The sequence below is a fragment of the Lutra lutra genome, chromosome 2 (genome assembly GCF_902655055.1).
Source record: "Lutra lutra chromosome 2, mLutLut1.2, whole genome shotgun sequence".
In the NCBI taxonomy this organism is placed as follows: domain Eukaryota; kingdom Metazoa; phylum Chordata; class Mammalia; order Carnivora; family Mustelidae; genus Lutra; species Lutra lutra.
In genome coordinates, this window is record NC_062279.1 from 89,074,605 (window position 1) to 89,099,520 (window position 24,916).

Genomic DNA, 24,916 nt, shown 5'->3' on the forward strand with positions numbered 1-24,916 from the left:
AGGTGCTTAGCCAACTGAGCCACCCAGGTGCCCCAGGTGATAGCTTTTTTTTTTTTTTTAAAGATTTTATTTATTTATTTATTTGTTAGAGAGAGAGAGAGAGAGAGCATGAGCACAGGAAGACAGAGTGGTAGGCAGAGGCAGAGGGAGAAGCAGGCTCCCCGCTGAGCAAGGAGCCCGATGTGGGACTCGATCCCAGGACGCTGGGATCATGACCTGAGCCAAAGGCAGCCGCTTAACCAACTGAGCCACCCAGGCGTCCCCAGGTGATAGCTTTTAAGAAGAGGAGACTGATAACGTGAGAGAAATGGCTGGTTCTAGAACCGGGGTTGAGAAAAATCAATGAGCCTGGAATATCTTGGAGGACCAGGAGTTAGGGAAGTACTCAAAAGACAAAAGTAAGGGGGCGCCTGGGTGGCTCAGTGGTTTAGGCCTCTGCCTTTGGCTCAGGTCATGATCTCGGGATTCTGGGATTGAGCCCCACATTGGGCTCTCTGCTCAGCAGGGAGTCTGCTTCCCCCCTCTCTCTCTGCCTACTTGTGATCTGTCAAATGGGTAAATAAAATAATTAAAAAAAAAAAAAGACAAAAGTATGGGAGCAAATCAAAGGGACAAAGAGCTAACCTGAGAGCACCCCATGGCCAGGGCTGGAATAATTTGATGAATAAAATAAATAATGTAGCACTGAACTATAACCCAAAGGATAAAGTAGCCATGAACCCATACTGATATAAAGAAATGATTATATGAATTAATAAATGGAGAAGAAGCTAATCCTTCCCACAGAAGAATTCAAATAGGATGTGTAGATACCACCCACACTCTACAGGAGGTGGAGTATAATTCTGTCCTTTCCTTCAAGGGAAAACATCAGATAAACCCAGATTGGTGGGGGAGGTGAGGGGGACATTCCACAGCACACCTGGTCTGAACTCAAAACTGTGAAGGTCACGAAAAGCCAAGAAAAACAGAGATACTCTCACAGAACAAAGTGTGCAATACCGTGGATTTGCTTTTGGAACAGATAGAGAACATTAATGGAAAAACTGAATTCAAAACAAAGTCTGGAGTTCCAAGTAATATACCAGTGTTGATTTCTCAGTTTTGGCCAATGAGAAATAGTGCTATAAGTGTGAAAATGGGGAAATTGACTAGGAGGTATATGGGAATTCTTTGCAACTTTTCCATAAAGCTATGATTATTCTAAAGTTAAAAAAAAAAAAATAGGGCACCTGGGTGGCTCAGTCGGTTAGGCTTCTGCCTTTGGCTCAGGTCATGATGCCTGGGTCCTGGGATCAAGTCCCACACTGGGCTCCCTGCTTCTCCTTCTACCCTTCTCCCCTGCTTGTGATCTCTCTCTCTCTCTTTCTTTCTCAATAAAAAGTCCAAAAAGAAAATTTTTTAAGGCGCTCTGTGTGTGTGTGTGTGTGTGTGTGCATGCATGCATTGGGATGGGGTTTTGGAAACTTGAGCTTGTTTGCAGGTTGAGAATAAGTCATTGGTGTGGAGGGGCAGGGATCTTGGGGATGGTGAGGAGAGATGCTCTAACAATGCACAAGTAGAAGGAGATGTGGAAAAGTGTAAACTAGAAGTAGAGAAAAAGACATTCATTCAGTGAAGAGTGAGCTGAAGTTGGGTGGTAGTCCTCAACATTTTTGCTTCTGTAAACGCCCCCCCCCCACCAGAATGTTGAAAAAAACTGCAAGTCTTCATTTTCAAACCTATGAGAGAAAATCTTCTACCTAGTTTTGTAATTCTCTATAGCTAGCCAGAGAAGGGATGGGCCTTGCTACAGATTGGTTACCTAAATGTCTTTAATGAGGAACCATCCATGAATATTTCTTGATTGGAGCTCAGGAATTCTCCTACATAGATCTGTTCTTGGCCTCAGAGGTGTTTACACCCTGGAGCAGTGTACCCTTGATTTGGGATGAGTGAGAGGCCTGCTTTTCTTGGTCAGGTAGGGAAAGGCAAGTGGGAAATGAAGGGAAAGGCTGAAGAGGGCATTTGGGAGTTAAGGACCTTGGAAAGAGGTTTACCTAAAACCTTTGCCCTCATACCTCTTGCGAATTTCCTTGGGTCACCAGTTTGAAGACCACAGTAAAGGACCTGAGAAATGGAGAATAAAGCTTTGGAATAGTGCCTGGGGAAGAAGAGGGTCAAGAGAGGTGAGGGGAGGACTGCTTTGTGTTGAGGTCATAACTTAAGAGGGAGCCAGTTAATTTCCAGTGATGCTTATGATACAGTTTTCCCTGCTAGTTCTGTCCTCCTCAGACTGCTCAGCCTTTTATTCTTCCTTTGTCTCTTCTCTCCTTTTCTGCTTTATGTGAGATCTTCCATTGGGAACCTTGAGCAGTCTTTTGGTGAAGCGAATTTTGCAGTGCCCTCATTAAACAACATTCCACTGAAATGAAGTAATAATCCTTAGGAGATTTGACCTATGTAACTTTTAGACCCAAAATGCTATGAAAGAGTAGAGTCATTGAATGTTGTGGACCAAATGTGTATAGTACATTGAATGAGGCATTTTACATTTTGGATTAAGGCAACCTATGTAACCTCTCTCCATCCCCCACCCCACCCCCCGCCCTGCCCTTTAATTTCAGCTAAGGTATGTTAAAAAGATTTTGCCTTCTAAATCGAGCCCCGGATTGCCTACCTGCGATCTCTCTCTGTCAAATAAATAAATAAAATCTTAAAAAAAAACAAAATAAAGACTGTTAACTTACAAAGCTAATAGAAAGATACTCTTTGATTCAAGAACATAGCTTGGATTGTAAAATAGTCTGTCGCACTCACCTTGTAAATTCTATACTATTTATTACATTGTGTACCTTTTGGTTTTAGCATACTTGGTCACTCTAGGATTAATTCAGAAAATGTAAACTGATTAGCATATTCTCACTGTACGGAGAAACTGATTTTGTTGTATAGATGATGTTTTGGTGTCTTGTAACATCTTTCTGTTTTCATTAGCAATTCTTCACTGCACTGGGTAGTTAATAAGATAGCTCCAAGTTTTTAAAGGGGCAGTGAAGGTTGAACAGGTGATCTTACCTCTTACTTGTAAACTGAGTTGGGTCTGTGAGCTGGTCCAGTTTGAGCGTGCTTCGGGGCCCAGCCATTCTCCACTTGACGTCTACAGGACCTCAGGGGGCTCCCTCAGTGCGTGCCAGGGAGATCATGAACACATCAGAGTATAACGGACGTATACGTGGGGCTTTCTCCTCAAATTTCATTGGAAAACCACAGAATTTTGTGCCCCTCCGCCCCGCCAAAGGTTAAAAATGTTGTCTTTGTTCAGTTTCATTACTGAACAGGTCTGTGGTGGGGACACTGTGGTGGTTTCCAGATGCTTGGAAGTGGTAACACCCATGTTCGTATTGCTGTACTTCAGCCACAGACAGTGTCTAACTCCAGAAAATTTCTCTTGCACTTTCCTCTAGTATTTTTAGATCTATTACAAGTCAAATATAATCCCGCTTCAGTTTTAAATTACCCTCTCTAATTTACAAACAGTTTTGACAGCCTGGGTAATCTCAGGTGTAATCATGATCTGGTGATTCCCTTTTTCTTTTTGGGGAACTGTTCGCTATATTCTTTCATTTCTTTCTATTTAAATAGTGCCAGAACAATTAACATAGTTCACAGAGGAAACATGTAATTTTGTTGTTATATTTCCAGCCTGTGGTAAGTGGAGACTGTGATGAGTAAATGCTCTTATGAAATACTGTTTCATCTTACTTAGGTGTCTGATACCAATTTGTTTAAAGCACAGATGATCCTAGTTTGTATTGAGAAGAGTAGGAGAAACATGGGAGGAAATGGCAAGCAGAAAATTCTTAGGGGTAGACTTTTCCCCTGAGTTTATACTGTTTCCTTGAAGGTTTATCACTCTATGAATTTATGCATGCAGTGGTGTATTATTTTTTGATAGAGGTCTCTGACAATGAAGATAAATGCTGTCCAACTGCTGCTATAAAATGATTCAAGCATTATAAACAGATAGTGAATCAAAAAGCTCTTAACATTATTTTCTAAATAGGCATTTAGAATTCTAGGTTAAGTGGTTCTCACCTAGAAGCAGACAAGTATTACCTGGAGAATGTGCTGAAATGCATATCCCTGGGACCTCAGCCCACGAGGACTTTGATTCAGTCGTTCTAGACTCCACTTTTTTTTTAAACACAAGCCTCAGGTGATCTGACCATATTTTTTCAAAGCTGATGGAGGTGCTAAGAGGTTACATGGGACTAATTATAAGAATATTACCTGTAATGCCGAAGAAGCCATGATGAGTGTGGAGAGGTGAGGTGGACACGGAAGTATTAGCAAAGGACATGGAAAAGTTTGTGCCCCACAATTATATTGAGAACCCCAAGGAGTTTTACATATTTGGGTTTTATCTATTGATGCTTACTGGATTAGAAATTAAAACTGAGGGATGCCTGGGTGGCTCAGTTAGACATCTGCCTTCAGCTCAGGTCATGATCCCAGGGTCCTTGGATAGAGTCCCTCATTGAGCTCTATGCTCAGTGGGGAAGCTGCTTCTCTTTTTGTCTGCTGCTCCCCCTGCTTGTGCTCTCTTTTTCTCTCTCTGACAAATAAAATATTTTATTAAAAAAATTGATATTGAGATATTTAAAACATTAAATATTTAAAATAATAAACCCATTGTTAATTTAAATACTTTCTTATTGAAAAAAACTATTTCCAAAATAAAATAAACTGATCACAGCTATGGCATTATTTTACATATGCAAATCTCTTTATTCTTAACACAGTAGAAGGTTAATACAATAGATTCTCACATATGTTTCTTTATTCTATCTGTTCCAGTTTTTTTTTTTTTAAGATTTTATTTATTTATTTGACAGAGAGAGATCACAAGTAGACAGAGAGGCAGGCAGAGAGAGAGAGAGAGAGAAGCAGACTCCCTGCTGAGCAGAGAGCCCGATGCGGGATTCGATCCCAGGACCCTGAGATCATGACCTGAGCCGAAGGCAGCAGCCCAACCCACTGAGCCACCCAGGCACCCCTGTTCCAGTGTTGTTTTGTTGAAATCTATGAAGACAATCCAGCCTCACACAGAAAAGGACAGCAGTATTTTAATGCCTCCTTTGATATTATACCCAAACTATACAAGTCATATTTTCTTAAAGTTTGGTCACAATATAGAGTCTGATATCCTGTCACTGAGGTGTTTTATTTTTTTACTTTGATACATTAAAATCCATTGTTCTGTCATACACTTTCAGTGACTGTTCTACCCATGCATGACTTTGTTTCAATTAGAAGATGCTGGTCACAAAGTTAGGCAGATCTTCTAAAATCACATTTATTTCCCTCATCTTGTTATGGGAGCTCAAGGGTGCCAGAACAACTGGGGGGCAAACAGACCAGGTTCTGCCACTTGCCACTAAAAATATCTAAAGGCCCAGAGACAAGAAAGGAATTTCAGTGAGGTCAACACTGGGAAGACAGAGACTAATGTCCTAAAAATGTCTCCAAGGTGCTGAGAATACTTCTAAGTTTATATGGGGAAGACGCGGAGCAGAGATCAGTAGGTACTCGCAGCAGCAGCAGCAGCAGCAAAGGTCAGGTTGACTGTTGTCTTGGGGTGGATCATGGGGTCTTGCTGGCATCAGGGGAGTAGTTTTAATGCTTGAGGGGGTAGTTTTGGTTCCCATCACGGGATGTTTTGCCTGCTGTGTTTTTGCCTGAGTTAACAGATAAGCTGGAGGGAAAAACAAAGCTATTAAGCAGAAAAAGTTGAAGGCAAAATGGAGTAAATCATGGCAAAGACTGGGTCCTTCTTCAAATCCTTACTGTCGCCTCATCATTCCTTTCAAGGGAAGGACAGATGACGGTCACTTCTGCTGTAACTACTTCCCGCGGACCAGGGGTAATGTAGGAATTTTGGAATGGAAGATTTTGACAGGCTAGGAGAATTTGGTTTCTTGTGTCCCTGCTGAGGAGGATGGTAAGGGCATCTCTGAGCCGGTATAAGCATGGGCTTCTGTGTGACAAATACAGAGTCAAACAACAACCAGAAAGATGAACAAGAAATACAGCAATGCTTAGCAGGGCATATTTCCATTCAAAAGGAATCGAATTTAGTCAGCTGCTGAAAGGATCTAGAAGTAGGGCATCTGTAGCAGTTATGTGTTTGTTTAAATCTTTCACGGCTTCAGTTACATTTTTTTGAGTAATTTGGAATAGAGACCTAACATTCTGTTTTAATGAGAGCACAGGTTCCTCCTTGGGCTGCAGTCAAAATGTCAAGGACCGTAGAGTTTTGAAGGGCTTCCTTTTGAATTGCTGGGGTTTCATCATTTAGGAGAGTGACTGCATGCTGGGTTTGCACAAAGGTGGCTGTTGTATGCTTGGCTAAAGCCCCCCACATTGATAGAGGCAGCTTCGGGGACAAATATAGCTAAGGGATAAAACTGTCAAGAAGCGCTCTTTGGGGGCACCTGGGTGGCTCAGTGGGTTAAGCCTCTGCCTTCGGCTCAGGTCATGATCTCAGGGTCCTGGGATTGAGCACCGCATCGGGCTCTCTGCTCAGCGGGGAGCCTGCTTCCCCCTCTCTCTGCCTACTTGTGATCTCTGACTGTGAAATAAATAAATAAAATCTTAAAAAAAAAAAAAAAAAGAAGCCCTCTTTGCCTGAAGTTGAGCTTTAACAATACCCCAGTTATGAGAAATTGCTGGAATTTAACTTGAATTTAATCAGTGGGAGATAGCTCATCCCCAAGTACATCAACTAATCTAATCATAAGGAAGGGAAAGCCATCCATTATTTCTACAAGTCCATAGCTAACCCCATAGAGTGGGGTACACTCTGTGGTTTTTAAGGAGCGATTTTTGCCATCCCGGCCGCATAGAATCAATCCATCAAGGTGATGGTTGAGTTACACAGTTGTCAGGAATTGGCTGAGATGATCCCCGAATACTATCTAGCTTTTCATTGCATAGGGGAGCAGCTTTACTCCATTGGACTTAATCAGCAGTTAGCTACTCAGTTCTGCCGTGTTCTTCATTTCCCACACGTGGGGTAGGGTGGGGTGTGGGTGGGGATGGCATTTATCTGTTCCTTTCCTAAGGGAAACACATGGTGATGAGCTGTACCTTCCCACCAGGGGAGCAAAGTATACCCAGAGAAATATTCACCTCCAACTTGTGTTTCCTCAGGGAGGTCCTGTTTGACCTCGGTGAATAATTTGAGAAAGTTAGTCCAGTGGGCCACCTTAGACTTAATGTGGACTGAGAAGGGAGTGTTAAGAATTCCTAACGAGCAAGTGCCTCCCCTTGTTCAACTGCTCAGTTATATGCCCATGGGTCTTTTTATTATCCTCATGGAGTGACAGACACGAAGATTGTCTATACGTGAGTTATTGTGGCAATTTCTCTGAAGTTTGCCTCAAGCTGTGTAGGTTAGGTGAACAACAAACCTTTAAAGACAATCAAAACTAGAATCTAACATCCACAAAAGTGTGTTATTGAGACATCATTTTTCTCTCTAAAATCACCCTCATTTCCAACAAAGATAGCCATAGTAAAACCAGTTTGTAAAACAAGTCCAGTTTTTAACAAACTTGGCCTAATTATTTACACAAGCACAGCAAGAATAGTAATTGACAGAGAGCCCAAGCAGGGGGAGCAGCAGAGGAAGAGGTAGAAGCAGGCTCCCCACTGGGCAGGGAGCCCAATGTGGGGCTCCATCCCAGGACCCTGTGATCATGACTTGCGCTGAAGGCAGATGCTTAACTGATTGAGCCACCCAGATGCCCCTTGCTGGAATTTTTTATAAGGAATTTCAGATTGAACTTTTAATAGCCTCTCAAGGTGAGAAGTCAAGTCAAATATTTGCCATCAGATCCTACTGCAATACCTGTAGATTTGGGTGAATTCCTCTCTTCTTGAGGTCCCCCAAGCATCCTAAGTCCTGCATCTGCCAGGAAGTGACATTCTTGACTCACTTGGTAAGGCTCCTGGGAACTCGGTAAGCAGAGTATCCGGGCACATCTTCAAGGAGGTCTGTTGGCTGCATAAAGTCAATTTCAGTTCCTTAAAAGTATGTGGTCATATCTGAGTCTATGTATGTCTCTGTCAAATATGACATTCCACACAAAGCCTTGGTAATATAACCAGTGTTTCCAGTGGTGTTCCGTTATAAGGAGAACAGATTCTTATTAAATGTATGTCACCAATTATAATTGTCATGAAAGAGAATACTTACTGAGAGTTCCTGAATTCTAGAGGGTTCAGATTGGGAGAAAAGATTGTTTCCATTCGTTCATAAAGGACTATTTTATCATATTTCTGTAAGTCATAGATATTTTAAGAGAAAAAAATGTCATTAAATCTGGAAGAGCAAACATGAGAGAACAAACAGTGTTTCAAAGGAGAGTCATAAAAACTATAAACATCTTCCTCAATTCATTTACTTCCTTGTTACTAAATCTTGTTCTGTTTGCAACTTTTCCATTAGTTTTGGAAATTCTTATCCAGTTTAGTTTTGCGATTTAAGGATATCAGAAACCCGTATTTGTCAAAAGTCCTTTTCATGAGTTTCCTTGAAGATGAAACATGTTTTGCAAGAGCATCAGAACAGTAAGTGTAAATGACAGAAGACTCAGAGATGGGCTGCTTAAAGATCTGATGAGTTCTTTATAATGCAGTTGATAAGGAGATCCAGTTCTTTCTGTGACATATGGCATTTCAGTAAGTAGAATATCAAGTGATGGCCTCATACCAGGACATATTAAAACTTTAAGAATTTAATATAATTTCTAGGGCAGAGGGGTGCGTGGGTGGCTCAGTCAGTTTAGCATCTGCCTTCTGCTCAGGTCATGATCTCAGGGTTCTGGGATTGAGTCCTGTATTGGGCTCCCTGCTCAGAGGGGAGCCTGCTTCTCCTTCTCCCTCTGCCCCTCCCCTCCTCATACTCTCTCTTTCTCTCACTCTCTCACTCAAATAAATAAAATAAAAAAAATTCTAGGACAGTTACAGCATTTGCCTATGCAGTATAACCTAAGAAGGTTTATCATCATTTGACAGTGCTTCCCGTGTAATTTAACAAATAAATAAACAAGCCTGATTAGTCAAAAAGACTTCATTTAGAATTTGAATTTTAGGGAGGTATTGTTGAAAACCTCAGGTCTTATTATTTTTTAAGTTAATCATTTTTTAAAACCGCAGGTTTTAAAGAAACATGCCTAGATAGAATTACAAATCAATATAAAATATAACATTTAATTATTTATTTAACCCAAGTGGCAATAAGAGATTCTATAGGTTACATAGTCGTTAGCAAAAACTTAGCCTCTTTAATAATGAGAAGTTTTGGGCGCCTGGGTGGCTCAGTGGGTTAAACCGCTGCCTTCGGCTCAGGTCATGATCTCAGGGTCCTGGGATCGAGTCCCGCATTGGGTTCTCTGCTCAGCAGAGATCCTGCTTCCCTCTCTCTCTCTCTGCCTGCCTCTCCATCTACTTGTGATCTCTCTCTGTCAAATAAATAAATAAAATCTTTAAAAAAAAAATAATGAGAAGTTTTAATCTTCTTAATCAAATACCTCATAAAGACAAAACATGGAAACTGTTTTTTGGGGGCAGATTTAAAAAAAAAACAACAACTTTGTTTACAATTTCTTATCAAGAGTAGACCAATAATCTAAGAAAACTTTGTCATTTTTACAGAAAGAAAAAAAGAAACCCAAATCCCAGTCTTATACCAGTGTCCTTTTAAAATTCATTCATTCCAATCCTAGTCACTCCTGAAACATGCACAAAACTGTTTTGCAAAGATTCCCCTTCACAAACCTTCCACAAGGGTTTGTTTTTTGTTTTTGTTTCTTACATTCAGATTTTATCCTAAGTTTTCTCTCTCTAACCAGTCTCGTTTTGGGACAAAACTACTTTCTTTTTCCGCAACAAAATTGTACTCCCATTCTCCTAACCTTTCTTATCAGAAGCACATCTTACTTTCCCTACAGAGAGTTGCTCTCCTTATCACATCTAGCAGTCTTAATTACATCCAGTGAAAACTTTAGTAACCGACTGTGAACTGTTACAACCAGAATTCTTTAGGTTGACAAATTTATAAATATATTTCATAATTTTTAGGAATATGTTCTTTCATAGTATAACTTTCAATGAAGCATAAAATATGTTTACTAGTAGGCCCAACTATCTTTATTTTCTTTGTAATAAGAGGCCAAAAGCAGATAAACCTGTGTTTAGTAAGTAATGTTTCAGTATTTTATCTTACTTGGAAAAGACTTACATATACAGTGAGTTCAAACCAATTTGTTATTTAACTAGTGAAATTTCAAAGTATTAGTTTACCAAAGATTTTGAAAGCTGTTTAAAACTTTACTCTTAGAGGTGCCTGGTGGCTCAGTTGATTTCAGTGTCTGACTGTTGATTTCCACTCAGGTCATGATCTCAAGCCCCTGTCTGCCTCCGGGCTCGGTGGGGAGTCTGCTTGGGATTCTCTTGGTTTTCCTCTGCACCCCCCCACCCCCGCCCCACCTTGAATGTGCTCCTGCTCTCTTTCTCAAATAAATCTTAAAAAAAAAAAAATTTTTTTTTTATCTATAAACCTTTTTAAAAATCGACTTGCTTTTAACAATTACTTCATGAGAGAGACTAAATTAGCCATCACTTTGGGTCTTCTTTTTGCTGACCAATTGCAACAGAGATAACATGAACTTACTCGACCTTTAGTAAACCTTGGTAGAATGAGTTTTGTATTTAATTCTGATAACTCTAAAGACATGTCTTTTTTAATTAACAACTTTGAATTTGCTTTAATACCAGGTATTCTGCACCTGTGTCCCCTAAAAAGTCCATCAGTTTGTTCCCCACTGTCAGTTTTACCTGGGGCTCCTGGGGGGAAATCTGAAGTAGGTGGGTTGAGTCTAGGGGAGCTCCTGGACTCCTTCCTGCTGATTTGGGAGGTGCTTTAGTTCGCACCTCGTATAGAGGGGGCCCAACAGTTTGGGGTGCTTTTTGCTCCTTGATGGTGAAGGTAGGGGGAGCAGGAGCCCATGGCACTGGAAGCACCAAGGATAACGAAGGAGCCAGCTGTGCCAGCCAAACCGGTGGTGGTACGGAAACAGGAGGGTGGAGGAGGTGGTGGCAGAGGTGGCAGGGTGCCCCCAGCAAGGGTGGAGGTAGACTCAAAGTTTGGACTAACATTCCTTTATCTCCATCTCCTGTCTTCCCTCCTGCAAAACAGGCTTTTTCTCTGGTTGCTTTTTAGCCCTCTGCCGCATTTATTCAAAGTATGTCCTAATGGACTTTCTTTGGAAAAAGAAGTATCTCCCATCTTCGTAGGCAAAAGTTCAGAAAGAACACAGTAGAAATACTAAATGAAGCTAAGAGTACCTCTGTTAGCATTCATTCTTCCTCAAAAGTTGGGGCTTCACTAACTGAACCAAACAGCTTCTCCACAAGCTAAAGCCAAATCAAAACGCCCTGTTTGGTGGTAACTGAATGGGAGGAAGAACTCTAAGAGAGTCATTCAGGAGCATCTTTCCTCTGCGCTTAATATACATAGGCCAGGCGGTGTTACAGTAAAATACTATCTTCTTTTTAGTCATAGGGTCATAGCTAAAAATAGACTAGTCAGCCAGTATTCTCTTTAGGGGGCGGTGAGGGGATATGGAAATAGTACTTCCCGTTCTTAAACACACTTCAAGAGAGCTTACAAACACATATCCTGACTTTTCTACTTGCCACTCGTCCCTTCCCTCCTTCTAACGGTACTTCTAATGACAAATTCTATAAATTCCTTGTTGCAAATCATATGAATGAACCATGCAAGCCCAAAATGGTTTCAAGGAGCTCAGACAGCAGGGAACTAGAGAAGGACGGGGCCCAGCGTGCATATACCAGGAACAAAGTCTTTTGGGCCCACTTACTCCTTAGTTCATTTCTCTGCTTCACAAAATGTGGCAAAGGCAGTTTGTTCCTATATGGGGCTAGGGGAAAGGAGTGTCCCCAAAACAAGTTTTGGCAGCTCTGTTCTCTTCACTCTCCAGCTGCCTGAGGTCAACTAATCACTTGTGGTTGTCTCCGACCTGTCGTAGTCCCTGATTTAGGAAATGAACAGACGAGCTCTGGCGCCCTGCAACCAGCTCTCGGAGAACCAGGAATCCTAAGAGGGCTGGACAAAATGGAAGCACAGTTCCTGGCCCGACTCAGCAGAAAATTTGTTACTGGAGCCCAAGGATGCAGGAACACCTGGCCAGGGGGTAGGTGGGAAGCGGCGACAAACCAACCAGGTTCTGCCATTCACCGCTAACAAAATTTAAAGGCTGAGAGACCAGGAGTAGTGAAACAAGAAAGGAATTTATTTCAGTGAAGCCAGTACCAGGAATACCATGGGCTAATGGCCTAAGAACTGTCTCCAAGGTGCTGAGAATATGTCTAAGTTTATATAGGGAAAACACAACAAAGATTGGTGCGTACTCTGCAGCAGAGCAGCAAAAGGTCAGGTTGATTATTGTCTTGGGGTCAGTCACGCAGGGTCTTGCTGATGTGAGGGCAGCCCTTATTGCTAGAGGGGGTAGTTTTGGTTCCCATCACTGGATGTTTGCCCACTGGATCCCTTGCGTGAGTTAACAGGTAAAGCTGGAGGGGGAAAAAAACAACAAGAAGAACAGATTTGAAGGCAAAATGAAGTCAGGACTATGTCCTCCTCTGATCTCATTGGAAAAGTCTTTTAATTATTGAGACACTATCAAGCTCACAGTGGCAGATGTAAAGTTTTCCGAAATGCTTGAAAGCTCCAGTTTTATCATCGGCAATAAATACTGTCAGTTGTTTTCCTTGAGGCAACAGACTCACTTTGTTCATTTTTGAGAAAATGACTGCTGAAAACCCAAGTCGGAAAAAGCACAGTTCATCATTTGTTCTTGCGCTTAAAAATGGTAGTCCCTGACAAAACAGCTGGTTTAGCTCGCAACTCAGTTACACAAGTGCTTTCCTTTCCTTCACTCTGCAGGAGCAGAGCTGTTTGTGTGTACTTCTCATTTTCTCACAGAGAACATCAAAAAGACCTCTACTTGAGGCCTTGTTGAGATTTAACGAAAGTCGTCATTCCTGCTGCTTGCTTTATTAAGGACATTCGGAAAGGCTCCTTGTTTTAACTGCTAGTGTGTGGTGGTGAAGAATGCCCTGATATTAGTGCTGTTTGCAGCCACTGCCTTGGTTGGTGCTAACACGCCAGCAGTTACAATTGCTTTTGCACCATTACTGCAAATGTCAGCACAGTGAACAAGACAGGCCATGTCTTTGTGTTACTCTAAAAATAGTTCTGACCTCTGAGAGGTTCTTGGGGACTCCCCAGAGTCCACTGATCACACTTCCAGAACCACACATAAAGATGCACTGGGCCTTCCTCCCAGCATTGTATGTTTTCTCGCCAGAGGTCAACATGCCGGTATTCCATGGCTTATTAGTAATACAGTCCGGAGTACCTCTTTGTGAGGTGGGCAACACTGGAACGGCTCCAGGGGGAACTGAGGAGTCTCCAGGGCAGGCATTCATTTAAGTTTCCAGTTCCTACAGTGTGCTGCTGGAGCCCGCGAGATAGGGTAGCCCAGCCGTCTTCCGTCTCTGCCCACCTAAGGTTTGCCCTGCTTACCTTCAGGCACTGCTCAAATGCCTTCCCTGGTCCTCTTAGTAGGGCCCGTTTGGGTTTGTACTTCTTGAAGAGTGTTCACTACGTTGATGGTTTGCATCCTCAGTGATTGTTTTTGTTTTTGTTTTTTTTAAAGATTTTTATTTTTATTTATTTGACAGAGAGAGATCACAAGTAGACGGAGAGGAAGGCAGAGAGAGAGAGAGAGGGAAGCAGGCTTCCCGCTGAGCAGAGAGCCCGATGTGGGACTCGATCCCAGGACCCTGAGATCATGACCTGAGCCGAAGGCAGCAGCTTAACCCACTGAGCCACCCAGGCGCCCCCTCCGTGATTGTTTTTAAAATGCCAACCCCAAAATGAGTTATTGTTTACTTTGTAATCTGTATGTTGTCCCAAGAAAGGGAAGGGCGTCTTGTAAATGTTTTCTCAATGTAATGAAATCAAAACCGAAAGCGAGCAAAGTAAAACAAGGGTGCGTTAGTTGCACATTTCCTGACTGCACGCATTGGAATGATCAAAAGGAGCGAACGTGGTTTACTGCTGCTGTGGTTGTGTGTCTTGCTCCCTGCAGCCTGTTGGGGCCCGATATTCAACAAATACTCAGATCGGAGCTGGAGTTCTAAGAGCGGCCGGGTACTGTGTGTTCCCGCGGTGTGTTTGTACATTGTTAAAACCTGGCAAGAGAACGCTAGCCAGGAGCCTGCAGGCGGGGCTCGACCGCGAGCGAGCGGGCGCGCGGGGTGCGTCGGCGTTCGGGCTCGCTGCCCCCGCCCGGCGCAGCCTCCGGCTCGGGCCCGCGGAGCGCCGTGCCCATTTAAGGAGGCGGACCGTACCACCAGAACTTTCTTGGCAGGGGGTATTCGGGCGAACTCCGGCAACTTTCAGGGAGCGGACAGACGATTTCGCTTCTCTTCCGACGCCGGCCCGAGCTCTGGTGCTGCTCGCTGGGAGCTGTGCGCTGGTGGGCTGTGGCCGTGGGCTTCTCCGGTTTCCCTTCTGCGAAATCGCCCCGAGGGATCTCACTGGCTCTGCACACGGACGCGACGTTCCCCGAGCTGGTCCAAAGTGTAGTTCGCCTGCAGAGGCCCCAGTGCCCGGATGTCCATCAGGCTTAGTGGGAGCCTATACGGCCCGAGCCCGGAGCTGCACTGAGGACGCCCGGGTTCGGGAGCAGGTAGTCCGGTAACGCCGGGGAGTCGCGCTGGGGAGACCGTCCCCGCCCGGCCCCAGCAAATGGTGAGCGCGGCGCTGGCGGAAGGGCCGCGGGTTGAAGGCTCCGATGGACAGAAGTCCTTGAGCTCTGTAAACTGAATGATGGCAGCCCAGTCAAGGTAAGCCGGGCGCCGAGAGAAACTTTTTAAATTGTGTTCGTGGCTAGGGGAATTGAAGGTTGCGGGCAGGGGTGGGGGGGGGAGGGTTGGGGTGCTGCGAAGAAGACCGGCAGGAAGCAGCTTTGTCATTGCTTTCTCATCATTCCCGATGCTGTGGTTCATTACTTAACGTCAGATTTAAAAAAAAAAAAAAAAAAAAAGCTCGGGGTGGGGGGACAAACAGTTGGGAGAGTATACTGGACAATTCCTGCGGAATAGAGGAGAGGGGTTGAGTTAAAGTAAGAAGTTAAATTTCTTCCGTCTTCCAAAATAATTGTTATTTTCGGAGGAATTAAGTTGTTTTCACTTGTTTGCCTTGGCCCAAATTTTCATTTAGTTTCTTTGTGCACCTCCCTTTAGGTCTCTTGATTTGAAAGTGGCGGGGAGGGGGGGACGGTTAGTATTTTGGTCGGAATTTTGGAGGCACTTAATGTAAAAACACCTCGCCTTGGAGAAGGTGGTTGAGAATTTGGCTGGTGAGTGATCGAAAATTTTACTGCTAAAATGTATTCCACATCAAACGGCACAGCTTGCGAGAATCTGCTGAGTAGGCAAAGACCGGGAATGTACCGGGGCTGGTGAGGGGAGAGGATAATGAACTACAGTTGCTGTCAGAGGAACGCTCTTTTTAAGAACCCCGGGCTCTGACTTTCCATGGTTGGTTCCTTTTTTTGTGATGAGTGTTAAGGAGTGGTGACAAGGCATCAGTGATCATTACACAAGTCAGACTGTTGTGTGTGAACTCGTTTTAGTTGTGACAGTATCTGGTGCTAAGGGAAACTTAGGAGTTATATTTAAGTCCTTTTTTAACTTTTAGTTTTACTAGAAAGTAGTTTGGTGTCACCTATTTGAAGTAATAGAGGTCTTCCAGTTGATATTTGATGTAGTACAGTGATTTGGGGATGTCTTAGAGGGCTAAATATGTTTCAGGTCTGAAAACCCAGGTGTACCAGTGAAAGAAATAGATGCTTGAACACTGAAGTTTGGGTCACATAAAATTGGAGATTTTTTTCCTAAGAGAACTTTCCAGGAAGAGAAGCAACTACTCCGTATAGTGCGATATCTGCTTTGGATGTTTAATCCTCTCAGTTTCGTGGTTTATCCCCTGCCCCCACGTTCTCGGTTATTCTAAGAAAGGGGTTCTTGGGACCAAGTAGTGGGAAAACTTAGGTGAGAAGCAAGAGTTGCATCTTTGTTTTGCTAACCTTTAATGAAATTTAACTGCCAAGGGGGTCTGTGGAATAAGGCCTTCGATTAAAATACCTTGGTCTAAGAAATTAAGTAAATACCATCCAACAGAATTCAGTAACAGAGAGCTGGGATCGGAACTCAGGTGCAAGTGATTTCAGTGCCTCAGCTCTTTAAGAGTAAAATGAGGTAATAGCTAATTGGACACTGCATGTAGTGTGCCAGGCACAGCTGCTTTAATTGGATTATGTCTTTGATCTTTCTTAGTCACTTAAATAGGTAAGTCCTTTTATTTTTCACATTTATAGTTAAAGAAACTGAGGCCCAGCCAGCCTTTTTCTTCCCTGAGGACACATAGGTAGAAAGAACAGAGCCTGACTGGAGCTGCTCTATAGCATTTCCTTACTTCCAGACCTTCCCCTTTAATCCTGAGGTGAGCTGTGAAAAGGAAGCTTCAGAGCCTCAATATAAGTGTACAAAAAGCAATTTCTGCTAAAAGTGCTTTGCTACAAAAGGGAAAAATCTGAATTATCAGTATGGTAGTTGATCTTGTTAGTAATTGGATTAGGAGGACTGTGTATATTCTGCTCTAATACCTGGACTTCAGACAGGCCCCTGAATTAGGAACAAAGCCACTGAGGCCATGATGGCTGTTGTTTTCTTAGCCTGCATAATGGGAGTCTATCTCACAAGTTGTAAGTATTCATTTTCTACAGTTAGATCTGGAATGTGGTCCGTGCTCATATAGACGTTGTATTTGTCTGTCTGTCTTTTTAAAGATTTATTTGTGGGGAGGGGGGACAGAGGAAGAAGCAGGCTCTCCACTGAGCAGGGATAGGCCTGGTCCTATGACTTTGGGATCATGACCTGAGCTGAAGGCTGATGCTTAACCGACTGAGCCATCCAGGCACTTCTAGACATTGTGTTTTGTGGGACAGTAGGTAATCTTTGAGATTCTCTAAAGATTCTCTTTTAGATTCTCTGAAGAGAAGATGGCACATATTTTTGGATTTCAAGGAAACCTCAAGCTGGGTGGAATTGTTGAGAGCAGTGTTAAGAGAAACAAAACCATCACCTCTGATTTATAATCTAGGGTTGTAAAATCTTGCCCAAGTGCCACCCATAGTATCTGTTTGCTCTTGGAACAATTAGTTTGGATTGTTGGACTTATTGGCCCCAAGATTCATAGCTCAATTTGTTCTAAACACAGTCGTTTCATGGTGCACTATTTAAAATAGTTTGACTTTTTTTTTTTTCCTTAGTAGAACAGGTAGATGAGAACTTGGATGAAAATGAATTTTTTGGCCCTGACAGTGAATACATGAGATGGCCTTGGCACTTTTCTGTCATGGTTTGGCATTGCTGTAAGGTAATATTCTTCATTTGATACTTATGGTTGGTATATCACTAATTTTTCATGTGAATAGGCTAGGCAGTGTATTTGTCTTCTATTGTCAGCTCCTTAAGATGTCTCACATTTTTACTATCTCGAGCATAAGCTAAAAGTATTTTGAGTGAGTGAGGGACTACCTAAGTATTTCTTAGCTTGTGAACCTTTATAAATTGAAGTTGACCTGTCCCCTCCCTCATTTTAAAACCTAAAAATGGGGGGGGGCGCCCAAAAGTAGGAAATTGATTATTTTGTTTTGCTTTGTGGTTCATTGTTTTCTCCCAGAAGTGGGGAGACATCTCTTGAATGAGAGGTCACTTCCTTACATTTAAAAAAATTAGATTTTGGGTCAATATTTTGAAAACATTTAATATTTGGTTTGAATATTGGAGTTGCAGAGAAAGGCAGCCACTTAGAAATGCAGTATCAGTTAAAGCAAGACATATGCTATGCCTCAGCTCTCAGGTTGGAATCTGTAAATACAACAGATACATTGACTACTTTCTGTTGGGAATTGTAACAGACTTGCTTTCTTTAATGTGAAATAGATCATCATGGCCTTAGTGTCCAAAATCTGATCTCAGGCTCAGAATGCTTTATAGAGTATATAACCTGGCATGCCCTCTTTTGAGAAAGGCAAGCCTTTGGAATCTTAGTAGTTTGAAGATTTATACTTTGCTGTGAGGATTAGCTTGCTTTAGATTGAGGAGTGTGTTGATGGATAAAACAGAAAGAAGGGCTTTGTCTGGTTCCTCATCTCTACTAACCCCTTCTTTGAAGCAATCTTTGAGTTGTAGAAAGGAATATATACATACCTTCACCTACAGCCACGAATTAGCCAGTTTCAAAACCCACCTTGTGCTCCTGGGGAAGCCCTCTGCTCCCTGCCCCTAAGAGGGAGGGGAGGGGCGAGTTGAAATTCTGTAGGAGAGTAGCATCTGGTGGCTGAGCACATCTTGCAAGAAAGCACTTTCAGACAAATTGCAAAAGGAAATTAGGTTTAGTCAGTTCTCCCACAGTGTTTTTGTTTGAATTTGACTGAAGTTAATGAAGTTTAAAAAAATAATAATAATAAAGCAGAATCAGATTGTTCCCAAGATTATTATGAAGCCGGTTTTTGGTGGATCTCTGACTGGTGAGGGAAATTTTTCCATTGCAAAAAGCATTGCTCTTAAACTGGTGTAGAACCAGTTTTGCTCTGTCCTCTGCCCTCCTGATTTGTGAACTGCTGATTACCCTAGAAGAAAATTCATGAAAGCAAAGAAGCTCTGATGGAGTATGAGCAAATATCAAAGAAGAATGCTCCGGTATTTTGGAAAGTGCGGTTCAAGGAAGTGATTTCAAGAGGGAAATAATTTATGCAGTATTCTGACCCAGTGAATGTCTTCATTTTTTCCCTTATGACGCCATTGTAAACAGTGTCCTTGACAGAAGAGAAACACAGACAGGTCTCTTAAGTGATTTCCTTCTGGTTCATCCTGAGAAGCCAGCTGAGCTTCCTGACTCACAGACGACAGCTTCTTCCAAGATAAAGAAAGAGAATTGAGTCATTTTTTTCAGTCAGCTGGTTTATGGGGATGTTCTTTGGCAACATTAAAGCACGTGATCTTTCAAGAGATTTAGGGGATTCTGTGAAAAGATATTCAATAGCTCTTATACGCTTCTGAAAATGGAATTTAGTGAATGCTGCATTTAAGCAATTTAAATTTCATGTATTCTCAGTAATGAAAAATGTTGTCTTAATCATGGGGATTATCTCATTTTGGTACTGGGTACAGGGAAATCTCATTTTGCTACTGTCAGTTGGTTTGAACATCCAAATCTATGTATTACCCAGTAGCTGTAGAGTGGAGGAATTACAAAGCCAATTATCTTCATTACTGCTTTGAGGTATAACATATAATTTGATTGCTTCTAAATATATAAACTTAGTTTTCTATTAGGAAATTTCTCTATTTCGTTTGTTTTCCAAGATTGGCAAATAAACTTAATTCCAGAATCTGTCTTTTAAAAGAGAAAGTCCTGTACATGAGTTGTAGTGAGAACTACAGCGAGTAGTGTATTCTGATTTTCCCCTCCGTACTAGTTGGAAGTTCAGTCTGCATCTTTAGGACAAAGTTTCTTGGCTCAGAAGTATAAACATAACAAGCTTGAATATCATAATCTCTGTTGTGGTTCAGTTACATTTTGTTGGCATAGGGTGTGTACATAACTTTACAGCAGCTTACATGATTACCTTTTTTACGTAAGTGAAAACAATTGGGAGAGATAAAGTTGTATTTTAGCTCTGCTTCAGATTGTTAATTTTATTATGAGTATACATGTATTCATTTGCTCGAATAATAAAGCAGGTAGAATGCACAGTAATACCTTTCTCAAATACAAATGTGTCAGGTGGTGCTTAGCTTTAGGCCTCAAGAGGGAAAATAAGATCTCTTGGTATTAATGCCCTGGAGACCCTAAAGTAAAAATTAACTTCAAAACAATCCCAAGTGTGGACTTTTTGTGTTTTGGCAGTGATCAGTGTTGAGAATCTTTCCTCTGTGCAAACTTTTCCCTTTTCCAAGCTATCCCCAGTGAGTTAAAGCTTAACCCAACAGCCACAAAGCCAGCGGACTTAATATCCTGCAAGTCTTGTTCTCTGGTGAACGTGTTTCCTTGTTATGGTTTATTGGCTTTGTTTTTAATTTAACCTGATTGAATGACCAGATTCTTAAGGCTATTACTCAGGCAGGAATTTGATGTCAAGTTAATATAGTAAGAGGAATCCCAGTAGTGACATCTTGTCAAAAAGAACGGAAGCTAACTGAAGGAGGAAATATATATTGTCAGTTGATACCTAAATGGCCATTACTTTGGTATTAGGTATTTTAAAGGGCACCCTTCAAAGGGCACCCGCAATTTGACCACACTCAAAAACTATTGTTGTTCCTCCATAATGGCTCATGTGATAATGAATACTTGGAGACTTGTGGGCTGACATGATACGATCCTTTGGGTGGGCTAGAAGAGAGTTAAGGATGTTAACAGGCTTACCTGTATTTTACCCCACATGATCTTGCATTTCTTTTTGGTGTTGCTTACTGCTGGACTGTCAATTAGAGAAAATAATTTTTTTTTTTTGAGAAAATATTTTAGATGCAGTGTAGTTCTATTAAGTTCAAGGTTCTCAAACTTGACTAGACACTAGAATCACCAGGAGTGCTTGCCAATGTGTTGATTCAACCCCCTCTCCGCCATACTGATTGGACAGGTCTGGGGTGGAGCTTGGGTGGAGACCTTCTCTGAGGCCAGAGGCCCACCCTACTACCCTTTGTGAAATGGAGTCTGTATGTGAGAGATATGTGTGTGAGAGATACACAGTGCAGTTACATTTTGACTTAATATATCCTGATATATACACATGGCCTCCTTCCCCCATTGAAATAGACAAGAGGTTGATAGGAAAGGTAGGTTGTATCTCTGTAAATTTATGTATCTGTTACAAACTAACTGCTGAAGTGTCCAGATGCTCTTAAAATTTAAGAAATAAAAGGAAAAGGAAGATACCAAGAAGTAATACCCAATTTTGATTATGCAGCACTTTCCTAAGAATTGTTTCTTCTCAGGGGCCTGGATATTTAATTTGCCCTCTCCTGTTCTGGGCTGCCTCCCAAAACTACGAATGGATACTCTACCACACATACTCCAGTTTATCAGGTGGCAGATGTTTTTGTTCCCAGGGGAAAAGTTACAACTGTGAATTGGTCAGTTATATCCAAACTGTATGAAACTGAAAGGTGGTAGTGGTGGTGGTGGTGGTTTTGGGGTTTTTTGTTGTTGTTTTAACAAAACATTATCTGCATCTACTATTGTTGAACAAATAATGTTCAACAAAAATTTTAAATGGGATTCCTACTGGGAAGTAAATGTTCAAATTATAGCAGATGTTAGTTCATGTAGCAAAATTCAGGAAACACTTTCTGGTATGTAGGTGTTGTAACTTTTCAGTTCTTGGAACTTTCCTTCAGGAAATGGCCCTGTCAAAAGGGGAGCAGTTGATAAACTATGTAGCACAATTCACAAACTGTATCCTGCAGTGTAATTAAATTTTGATTTGGTGCATGTAATATATGTGGTCATGATAGAGCCTGGTCTCTCACCCGACTTTCATTCTGGATAATGTGCATCTGGATGACTTATTAAATTGCTCTCCTTATTCTTGTTGCCTTAAAAATGCAGGTGTACCTGATTTACTGTGGATGTAAATTTTTGGAAAGTGGTATAAAACTAACCAGTTCCCTTTGTTTTTTGTAAAGGAATGAAACCCGTTTCCTGGTTTTGCAGAAATTACTTATTTTTTCTCCTGATTGATAAATTAATATTTTACCATAGACATTTCTAAGTAAGATGGCCTACCTAGTAAGTTGATAGTGTTAGCTGTTTCTAGTACATGATATTATGATTTTGGTGTGTGTGTTTATAAAGGAAAACAGAACCTCTTGAGTTAATATGTTGAATTTTAAATACTTTAAAAAAATTGTTAAAAGGGATATTTATTGGTACAAAATTCCGGGCAGGAACACATAGCTAACTCTCATTTTTTTCCCCAAGTAGCGTTGATCTGTAATTACACTTCTAAGAATTAGGGTTTTCTGTTATTTTGCAGTTGGTGTAGCTCTCTTTACCCCTCACTTCTCTTTTAGAGTTAAACCATGCTTGTGCTAACTCTCCATTTAAAAAAGCTGTGTAAATATAAACTTTGCACTGCAGGAAAGAAATTAGGCAGGCACATTTACTAACATTAGCATTGTAAAAAGATACAGTGGAACCCAGTATGTTACATTTGTTTCCAAAATCAGTTTCAAGCTGAAAATGTTGGAAAGAATAAAGAGATGAATGTTGTCTGCTTGTTGTGTCCCTTGGTTTTAGTAAAATTCAGAATACTGATTAAACCGTTTTTTTTTTTTTTTTAAATGGGAACTGTGCCCAGAAGACAAGAAAACCCCTAACCAGATTGGAAGTTAATAAAAGATTGAGTTTGATAATTTTTATCATTTTGCCGATGGTTGAGAGCTGCCTTATTCTTACAAACAGCTTCATATTTTTCTTATTTTAAGTCATGTTTTTCTAAGGATAAAGTGAAAATCATTAGATTTACATGATGTGGACTTTAATTCATAGGCTTTGAAAAGATCATGACAGTTCTCATGATAATCCTAGAATAAAACTTGGTTTCTTCCTGAGGTCACCCATATTCTGGTGGTACCTCCAAGGTGTTGTTGTTATCTATTATTTTAAAGAGTGGAGTAGAAACTTTATGCCTACTTGGTCTTTGGCTGCTTGGTAAATGACTTTTTTGGCAGAAGGGGGAGAGGAATAGCTTGCTTTAATCAGGATACATTCACTGTCACCCAGATCTTTTTATCTCTTATGTTATTTCTCATTTTATGAATTATTTTCTTAGCCCAAGTTTTTTTTTCTTTCCCTGTACAGCTTTGAAGTATATTTTACATATCATAAGAGTTGCCCATTTCAAGTGTACAATTTTACTATTTTTACTCAAGTGATACAGCCACCACCATAAATCATTTTTAGGACAGCTTATCTCCCCAGTAAGGTCTCTTATGTCCATTTATAGGTAATCCGTGTTCCTTGCCCCATACAAAAATCTTTTTGTTTGTAAATGTGGCTTTCTGTGGGTACTTCACCTACATGGAATCTTGTGGTTTCTAACATCTGGCTTTTTTCACTTCCACGATTTTTTTTTGAGGTTCATCTATGGCGTAGCATGTATCAGTTCTCTCCTTATAATAACTGAATAGCAATCTGCTGCTTGAATATGATGGACTGGTTGTTTCTCTCTCTCTCTCTCATGTGTGTGTGTTTGTGCTCATGGGTTAGGGGTGGGGACTTAGGAATAATGCTCCTGTGAACATTTGCATGCAAGTCTTTATGTAGACGTGCATTTTCCTTTTTTGCTTGGTTGAATTGCTGGGTCCTGGGATAGTTTTATGCCTTACTTTTGAAAAAAAAAAAACCACTGAACTGTTTTCAGACTATATGTCCACCTTAGCCCAAATTGATCTAATTCAGTCAATTTTTTGCAAGTTATTTTGCTATCTTTAGAGGCAGCTGAACTGTGGAACTGGTGGTTCTGAGATCTGGTCAGTTTTGCATTTGATTATTAAAATGATACTTTAAATACTTGTGGCTTAAAAACACAACAGTTTTTTCATAGAAAATACTTTATAGTATATATAAAATTGGTTGGGCTTTTTGACGAAGAAACTTGTATCCAGGAATACTTAAAACCAAATTAACATTTAAAGTTATAAGTGCATGTTTTTGTCAAAATAGGAAGTGAATCTTCCAACACACAGCTCATAAACCCCGCAAATAGCTGTATATGTTTTTGTAAAATATTTATATTAAACTACATTTTGTAAATATATATAAATTTTACATATATGCATTTTATAAACATATATAAATCCCTTATTTCAGAACTGCAAAATAAACCTAGATATTGTCATTTAAATGCATTTTTTTTTTTAAATAAAAACATTCAGGCAAAAATTAGCTGTTCCCATTCACTGCAGTCTTGCATGCAGAGATAGGTTATCTGCGTGGAGCTTCTGGAAATTATCTTTAAAACTTGGGTCCTGCTAGAGGAAGGTGGTGACCATATGCCCCCAGTCAGTCGTGTGTTCCAAACTTCAGGAAAAGATAGATCTATTTTATGAACAAAAATACTTCATGAAATGCTCTGGAGTTGTCTTTAGATGTGTGTGTGTGTGTGTGTGTGATGGTAGTGAAAGTGAATCATCTTTTCAGCACTCCCGCTGCTTTTCTGTAAAAGAGCTGTGAGGCCCTGGTTTGCAGTCTCCTACATGGCTGCCTTTCATGAGTCTGCCCAGTGTGCTTTCAGCTTTGGAGCCTCAGAACATTATGGCATGTCACTGGAATTCACTGCTTCTGGGGATTAATGTACCTACCCCCTTTAAAGATTATATCAGCATTAATAGCTTTATGGCTGTGACCAGTTCACAGTGCTTTTAATATTATCCATATTGTGTATTGATGAATGCCTTGCTGCTCACTGAGAGCTGACCACAGTGTGTGCAGGGCTCTAAGCTGGTTAAGACCCATCTGTCTGCCTCCCCCCGTGTGAAGAGACGCTCATAGCTGGTGGCAGGGTGGGGAGGTTGGGTGGAGGACATAAAGTTAAACTGGCCAATGAAACAATCACAAACTGTTAAAGCACCATGACAAAAACAAATGGGGTGCCGTGACAGAGAATAATGGAGTGTGGAACTTGATCTCACGTCAGTC

General features: G+C 41.2%; 1 protein-coding gene and 1 long non-coding RNA gene across 7 annotated transcripts in view; one reads left to right on the top strand and one right to left on the bottom strand.

Annotated features, from left to right (window-relative positions):
- AFF1 (ALF transcription elongation factor 1) overlaps nucleotides 1-24,916 on the top strand; it is a 227,663-nt gene that overhangs the window by 64,352 nt on the left and 138,395 nt on the right. The window contains exon 1 of one of the 6 annotated variants that reach the window (XM_047717923.1): nucleotides 14,365-14,985. The exons of the other annotated variants lie outside the window; for them this stretch is intronic. Within the exon in view, the coding sequence (XP_047573879.1) occupies nucleotides 14,966-14,985 (20 nt within the window). The 5' untranslated portion in view covers nucleotides 14,365-14,965. Of the gene's footprint in view, nucleotides 1-14,364; nucleotides 14,986-24,916 lie in introns of those variants that run through there. 6 annotated transcript variants of the gene reach the window in all.
- On the bottom strand, nucleotides 12,344-13,765 carry LOC125093145 (uncharacterized). Its single transcript, XR_007125163.1, has 2 exons — nucleotides 13,658-13,765; nucleotides 12,344-12,642 (listed from the first exon to the last, which is right to left on the bottom strand). It is a non-coding gene; the product is annotated as an uncharacterized LOC125093145 (long non-coding RNA).